The 8,143-nt window shown below is 51.3% G+C and overlaps 1 protein-coding gene across 1 annotated transcript; it reads left to right on the plus strand.

Moving 5' to 3' along the window:
- The first annotated feature begins 2,126 nt into the window (after window positions 1-2,126).
- Window positions 2,127-3,059, plus strand: LOC128899841 (olfactory receptor 14J1-like). The gene has a single exon (XM_054179551.1). The coding sequence runs from the start codon at window positions 2,127-2,129 to the stop codon at window positions 3,057-3,059; it is 933 nt and encodes a 310-aa protein (XP_054035526.1).
- Window positions 3,060-8,143: the final 5,084 nt, after the last annotated feature.

Consider the following 8,143-nt stretch of genomic DNA (forward strand, 5'->3'; position numbering starts at 1 on the left):
CAGTGGTCAGGGCTTGGCCTTTCTGCTTCCTAGATCAAAGGCAAGTTTTTCTGCCCTGTACTTTGCCTTTGTCTTCCTGCAATCCTGGCCTCTAACAAGCTGCTCTAACAAGTCCCTGGGGAGCCTTTGTCAGTAACAAGCCTCAGTGAGGCCAATCAGTGCTTCAAGGTACTTTGGAGTTTGCTTCTGCCTTGGACTTCTTGAGAGGCTTCTTGGCAGTCTCCTGGCAGTACCTAAGGGTACTCCATGGGGCTCATTAAATACTGCTGAACTTTTCATTATTGCCAAGGTTTCTGCATATAATTGGAGAGGTTTTCATTGCACAAAGCATCTGATGAAAAGTATTTTAAAGGTACATTTAATTCCTTTTCAGCACCAAACCACAGCAAAACCTGACAAGGTCCTGCCCTGCTCAATGCTCATCCTCACTCCCCATTACCCCCAGCAGAGCCCTGAGCCACAGGTAAGGGACTGGATCTGCCTTGTCAAGGATAGGAGGTCAGGGCTTGGCCCTTTGGATCAATGAAACCCCTCCAGGTTTCCTCAGCAGCAGAGCCACCTTGAGCTGCTTGTCCTGACCTGTCAGCACTGCCCCAGTTCTCTGCTCTCACCACAGCCTGGAGATGCTTCAGTGCCTCCAATAATGCTTCCATTGCATCCACTGTCTCCTTCTGCTCTAACCAGACCCTGGGGACCCTTTCCCAGTATGCTTCATTGGGACCCATTAAGAGTAGAAGAAACTTCAGAGTTTGAATCTGACTTTGACTTCTGGAGAGGTTTCATCAGCTTCCTCCAGTCCCTGAGGTTTACAGGACACCAAAAGCCAGCAGAGGAGGTATTAAAATACCTTGGGCTGGTTCTCTGCCACCCTATCGGGCCAGGCTCCTGGGCTGGAAGGCTGATGCTGGCAAGCAGGCACCACTGCAGGAGACAGCTCTGGCCAGGAGCAGCTCCTCTGCACAGCACAGCAGGGCTGAGGACACTGCCAGAGGATCTCAGGGAGATGAGGAAGGCAGAGAGAGCCTCAAGGTGGCCAGGACAGGGAGGATGACTGAGAGCTCACTGGAGGAGAAGTCACTGCAGTCACTGACACAGTGAGGCTGTGGGTGCAGGACACTGCAGCTGTAGCTCCTGGAGGCATCTCCATCTTGGCAGCTGATGCTCAGCTGAAGGCTCCTGGAGTATGCACACAGAAGGATGACCAACCCCCTTCAGTTCCATCCTGCCAGCAGCAGTGAGCAGAGCTGGGTAAGAAGAAGGCTTCACCCCCAGCCCCTCTGCCTTTCCCTCTTCCCTTCACTCACTCTGCAGCACTGCAGGCCTGCTCCCTGGTTCTCCACCTCTCCATGGCTGTGGTGGTTTTAGGCTGTGCCTTTAAAATTTAGTTAGAGATTTTGAGCAGAAAAGTAGAAACAAAATAAATAGATCACTCTTGGGTGTGAAAAGGAAAAGGAAAGATTATTCTAAACAAATTCATTGGATAAATATCTGGAATCAGAGGAGCTGTACCATAACAATTCTCTCTCTTCTCTTCTGATCTCAGCTGTTTTGCTTTGCTGGGGAGAGATCACCTGCTTTGGCTGCCCTTGGCTAAGTCTAACCCACTGCTTTTTTTTCTCTCTCCATTCCTCCTTTCTGTCTTGGAACTTGGGGCAGGGGTTAGGGGCAGTGGAGCAGCTTCCCTGGTCTCTGGCCAGAGGGGTTTCATGTCATTTGCTAATTTTAAACACCTGTCTAATATTATCACTCCTGGATGTTCTGTACCTGTTCATTGCATTCCATTTTAGAGTGTAGCTCTTGCTTGTAAATACAGCTTCATTTGCTTCTAACTGAGCTGCTCTGGTCTGGGGAAATTTCAACCCACCACAATGGGACTCTTGTTCTCTGGATTTGGGCTGTTTGTCACTTTGTGTTCTGACACCAGAGGAATCTTCCTGGCAATTCTGAGTCCCTGCTGCATTTGAAGCTGTGATTAACTCTGACAGCGTTTGGTAGTGATGGGACTGAGCTGATCCATTCCTCATGCAGCTCAGGGAGGGAGGTTGCAATGAGGCTGAGAGAAGTGTGCCCTAAGTTGTCACTGCCTTTTTTGTCCTTGGACAGGTCTCCATGGCCACAGGCAGCAGATGGCCAACAGCAGCTCCATCGCGTATTTCCTCCTTCTGCCATTCACAGGCACAGAGCAGCTGCAGCTCCTGCACTTCTGCCTCTTCCTGGCCATCTACCTGGCTGCCCTGCTGGGCAATGGCCTCATCATCACCACCATAGCCTGGGACCACCACCTCCACACCCCCATGTACTTCTTCCTCCTCAACCTCGCCCTGCTTGATCTGGGCTGCATATCTACCACCGTTCCCAAGTCCATGTCCAACTCCCTGAGGGACACCAGTGACATCTCCTATGCAGGATGTGCTGCACAAATACTTTTTTTCCTATTTTTCATTTCAGCAGAGTTTTCTCTCCTCACCACCATGTCCTACGATCGCTACGTTGCCATCTGCAGACCCCTGCACTATGAGACCCTCCTGGGCAGCAGAGTTTGTCTCCACCTGGCAGCAGCTATCTGGACCTGTGGCTTTCTCTATGGACTGCTGCACACAGCCAATACATTTTCCCTGCCCCTCTGCCAGGGCAATGCTCTGGAGCAGTTCTTCTGTGAAGTGCCCCAGATCCTCAAGCTCTCCTGCTCCACATCCTACCTCAGGGAAATCTGGCTTATTGTGGCCAGTGCCTGTTTATTCTTTGTGTGTTTTGTGTTCATTGTGGTGTCCTATGTGCAGATCTTCAGGGCAGTGCTGAGGATCCCCTCTCAGCAGGGACGCCACAAAGCCTTTGCCACCTGCCTCCCTCACCTGGCTGTGGTCTCCCTGTTTATCACCACTGCCATCTTTGCCTACCTGAAACCCTCCTCCATCTCCTCCCCATCCCTGGACCTGGTGGTGTCAGTTCTGTACTCAGTGGTGCCTCCAGCAGTGAACCCTCTCATCTACAGCCTGAGGAACCAGGAGCTCAAGGATGCCCTGAGACAAATGATCACTGGATGCTTTCAGAAGCAATAAACTCTTTGTCTTCTCCTGCAGAGCAGTTCTGATGTCACTCAGTGCAGGCCCAGCCTGGCTTCTGTACTTGGTGGTGGTGGTGTTTTACTCTTCACAAAACTCATCCCTTTTTTGTGTTAACATTCTCTGCTTTGATGACCAAGAGTTTGTGCAGCAGGACCTCTGCTCTTTCTTTGGTTGAAAAAATAAAGAAACTTGCATTAACATTTCCCTTCCTGAGATCCTTCCTCCAGGACTTCTCCAGAGGTGCAGGGTCAGATCGTCTGCAGATTTTGGGGAGGGAAATAAAGAAAGAGACTCTTAGTAACAGTTTTGTTTCCTGAGTACCTTCCTCCAAGCCTCCTCTGGAGCTTCAGGGACAGGTCCTGTGTGCAGAGGCAGAGGGGCAAAGAGTCCCAGCACAGCAGCTCTGCCAGGGAGCACCAGCACCTGGACTTCCAGGGCTGTTGTCTTTCCACTTCCAGCCTCTCCTGGGTCAGTGCAAGGCCTGAGTGCTGTGGCAGCTTGGTCATTGTTCTGCTGCATGCCAGTCCTGGGAGCACAGGCAGGGACAGGCCATGGGAACTATTCTGACTAAGCTGGCCCCCAAGAGAAGTTCCCCAAAGACAGATGATCTGCTCAGGGCAGAGTCTGAAGGCTTAGGTCTTCACCCAAAGTTTCTCTCAAGAGCAGGCCCAAGAAAGCGTCCCGTGGATGCAAACAGCAGGGAACAGACAAAGTGGGATTGTGCAGGGCTGGGGCACACAGCAGTGTGCTGACACAGACAGGCCTCTTGCAAGAGGCCTGAAGGAGCAGCAGAGCAGGCTCTGATCTGTGTCTCTGTTTACTGCACACTCTGGGGAAGTGTGTTGGGTTGAGAGGAAAGGCTCTGCTTTCCCTCCCCCACTGAGAAAGAAGCCGTGGCTAAACCCAGTTGGAGAAATGAGAGTATATTTTACAAGGTAACACAACAAATACAGGTATTTTACAATATATACAGGAATATACAGCAAATTAACTCAACCAGAAACCAGACCTCCCACAGAGGGGGCTTCCCCCTGTGCCCCCTTCACCCCCCTACCTCCCTTCTCCCCCAAAAGAGGTAGAAAAGAGATGAGGATGGTTAACAGGGCAAGAAAGAAAGAGAGGCCTGACATAGGAGTTAGTATCTTATCTTAGTTGGCCAGAAGCCCAGAAGCAGATCCAGCCGAAAGGAACAGCGAAGGAAGAGAAACTGAGAGAAAGTCCCAGCTCCCCTGGGTCTAACAATCTCACCTCCCACAATCCTACCAATGAAATTTGTTTAGAATACTAATGAAATTTGTTTAGAATACCAAAATATTTTATAAACATTTAGCCAGTGTGCCCCTTCCTTAAAGGTACAGCCTCAAACGGTCACAGGAAGCTGTCCCAGAGCAGTCATCCTGGATGAGCCACTCACCACCACCATTTCCACCACTGGTCTCTCACCACAACTTGAGAAGTTTTTTGTCCCCCAGTTGCAGGTCACAGGATCAGGAGGTCAGCAGTGCCTGCTGGCATTGCACAGATGAGATACAAGCATGGCCATGGTGTGTGGGGTGAGAGGAACCTGAGTGAGCACAAACACCATCAGCTGTTGCTGGGGGGTGCCAAGGCACTGGAAGTGTGAGGAGCTTCCCAGCCTCTGGCAGGGGCAGCAGGAGGCGAGGGACACTCTGCCTGCTGCAGTGCAGAGCTTGTGTAAGTGGTAGGGAAATACTGTATGAACATCCTGAGGTGCAAAAGGAGTTCATGATGTCTGGTAGAGCCCTGACACTGGATGTAGTCTTCCTTGACCTTAGTAATGCTTTTGACACTGTCTCCCATAACATCCTTGCCAGTAAGCTCAGGAAGTGTGGGATGGAAGAACAGAGAGTGAGATGGATCAGGAACTGGATACAAAATAGAGTCCTAAGAGTGGTGGTCAAAGGTGCCAGGTCCAGCTGGAGAGCTGTAACCAGTGGAGTCCCTCAGGGATCAGTGCTGGGTCCTGTCCTGTTCACATCTTCGTCAATGGCATTGATGAGGGCACAGAGTCTGCTCAGCAAATTTGTTGACAATACCAAACTGGGAGGCTTGGCTCAGACACCTGAAGGCTGTGCAACCATTCACAGACTTGGACAGACTGAGAGCTGGGCAGAGAGGAACCTAATGAGGTTCAACAAGGATGAGAGCAGAGTCCTGTTCCTGGGCAGGAAGAATAAACTGCAGCAGTACAGGCTGGGAGGTGATCTGCTGGAGAGCAGCTCTGTGGAGAAGGACCTGGGAGTGCTGGTGGGCAGCAAGTTCTGCATGGGACAGCAATGTGCCCTGGTGGCCAAGAAGGCCAATGGGATCCTGGGGTGCATTAGGAGGAGTGTGTCCAGCACATCCAGGGAGGTTCTTCTCCCCCTCTACTCTGCCTTGGTGAGGCCCCACCTGATATATTGCATCCAGTTCTGGGCTCCCCAGCTCAAGAGGGACAGGGGTCTGCTGGAGAGAGTCCAAGGGAGGGCTACAAGTGTGATGAAGGTGAGGAGAGGCTGAGAGCCCTGGGGCTGTTTGGTCTGGAGAGGAGAAGACTGAGAGGAGGTTTAATAAATGTTTATAAATATCTGAGGGCTGGTGGTCAGGAAGGAAGGGACAGGGACAGGCTCTGCTCAGTCGCACCCTGGGACAGGACAAGGGGCAATGGCTATAAACTCCAGCACAGGAGGTTCCACCTCAACATGAGGAGGAACTTCTTCACTGTGAGGGTGACAGAGCACTGGAACAGGCTGTCCAGATGGGTGGTGGAGTCTCATTCTCTGAGTCTCATTAACATCTCCAAGCATAGCCTAGGCCTTGTCCCTGGAAAAACTGATTCCACTCCTCCCATCCTGCTCCCATCAGTGCTATAGACAGAGGGATGGAGACACCATCAGCAAGTGTGCTGATGGCACCAAGCTGAGTGGTGCTGCTGATATGCCAGAGGGACAGGATAGCATCCAGAGGGAGCTGGACAAGCTGGAGAGGTGGTGCCCAGGTGACCCTCATGAGGTTCTACAAGAGCAAGAGCAGTGCTGGGCTGGAACAATCCTCACTATCAACACAGTCTGGGGGAGGAGGTGATAGAAAGCAGCCCTGAGGAAAAGGACTTGGGGGTGCTGGTGGGGGAGAAGATGGCCAGGAGCAGGCAGTGTGAGCTTGCAGCACAGAAAGCCAAGGGCAGTCTGGGCTGCATCCAAAGCAGCATGGCCAGAGATGGAGAGAGAGGATCCTGGCACTTTATGATCACAGTATCACCAAGGTTGGAAGAGACTTCAAAGATCATCAAGTCCAACCTGTCACCACAGACCTCATGACTAAAACATAGCACCAAGTGCCATGTCTGAACCCCTCCAGGGACAGTGACTCCACCACCTCCCTGGGCAGCACATTCCAATGGTGAATGACTCTCTAAGTGAAGAACTTTCTCCTCACCTTGAGCCTAAACTTCCCCTGGTGCAGCTTGAGACTGTGTCCTCTTGTTCTGGTGCTGGTTGCTAGAGAGAAGAGACCAACCCCCACCTGGCTACAACCTCCCTTCAGGTAGTTGTAGAGAGCAATGAGGTTTCCCCTGAGCCTCCTCTTCCCCAGGCTAAACAATCCCAGCTCCCTCAGCCTCTCCTCACAGGGCTTGTGCCCAAGGCCTCTCCCCAGACTTGTTGCCCTTCTCTGGACACGTTCAAGTGTCTCAGGACACGTTCAAGCCTGTCTCACAGTGGGGAGGGCTAGCCGTGGTGGGTGGGCGAGCAATAGCTCCCAAAACCCGAGAGGGCGAGCGGTGGCTTCAGTTAAAAGCTGTTCTCAAAAGCTCGGGGAACTCATTCATGGCTTTGGCTGGAAAAGCCACTCTATCACTCCCCCTCTTAAGTGAACAGGGGGAGAAGGGAAACAAAATATAACCTAGCTGTAATTTCTGCAGTATTTTCTATAAGCTTGCTTAAGATCCAAGCTCCTGTGCTGGCCATGTGGCTTCTTGATAACTTTTGCTTTGTTTAGGAAATACTTTATTTGCTTAGGAACCTGCCAAGGCAGATAATGGCTGTGTGTTTCTTCCCCTGCTTGTAGGGCTGCTGCTCTGTGGGAGCTATGCTGGACAGGTTATCATTTCTTTCTCCCCACCTGAAATGAATGTAGAGAATCTTATTATGCAGGCCCCCAAGATTTTGATCCATCCTTACGTGAGCTCTCTAGGACTGCTAAGCAACATCACTGGCATGTTGCAGGTTCTGTGGAGTTTGTTTCCATCATGGCATGAAAGGAGACAGCCCTTGGGTGGGGATATATTGAAATGTGCCTTGAAGTGGTCAGTCCCTGGGTGGCAGGGTGTGTGGAAGGACTTGGGCAGATTCCTAGGAGCATTATCACCTTCCATAGCCTGGGATTTTACCCCAGAAGAGGCAAGGGATCCTACTAAACTGACTCACCATCTGATGGAAGGGTGCTTTGCTTATCCCAGTGAGAACCAACAACTTCTTGCACTCTACTGGGGCCTGGCCTGTGCTTACCGAGCCACAGTTCAATACTCTATGGGGACTATGGCTGAGGCAGGCACCCAAACACTACCTGAGGACACCATGGTGGAGATGGGGACCCAAACAGCAACCAGAGAGATTGTCCCAGTCGTAAAAAAGAAGCAGTGGACAAGGAGGTCAACAGGTCCCTCTCATCAACTGATAAGAGATGAGGAAGATTATGATTAAGAGGCTAGTCCATCAAGTTGGAAATCAGAGGAAGTGAGTGAGATTAAACAAGAAGCAGAGACTACTCGGTCCTTAACCTCAGCAGAACCGAGAGACATAGGCAAGGATCATAGTCGCCAGCCAGGAGAGTGAATTGCTGCTTGGCTGCTCCGGTGCTGGGATAATGGGGCTGACAGCCAACTGCTGGAAGGGAAAGAGGCCCAACAATTGGGACCCATTGCTAGAAACAGAGGCATTGAGAAAGGCATTGCAAAGGAGACAGGCATATGCATCCTCTGGAGATGACTCCTGCTAAGTGTGAGGGCCAGGTACCCATGCAAGGAGGACCTTACGAGTTCTCCAGGGAAGTGGAACACTGCAGATGAAGGAATCAATAAT

Source organism: Dryobates pubescens, unplaced genomic scaffold (assembly GCF_014839835.1).
Source record: "Dryobates pubescens isolate bDryPub1 unplaced genomic scaffold, bDryPub1.pri scaffold_79_arrow_ctg1, whole genome shotgun sequence".
In the NCBI taxonomy this organism is placed as follows: Eukaryota; Metazoa; Chordata; class Aves; order Piciformes; family Picidae; genus Dryobates; species Dryobates pubescens.

Coding starts and splice junctions, on each gene's coding strand:
- LOC128899841 (XM_054179551.1), top strand. CDS start 2,127: ATGGCCAACAGCAGCTCCATCGCGTATTTCCTCCTTCTGCCATTCACA.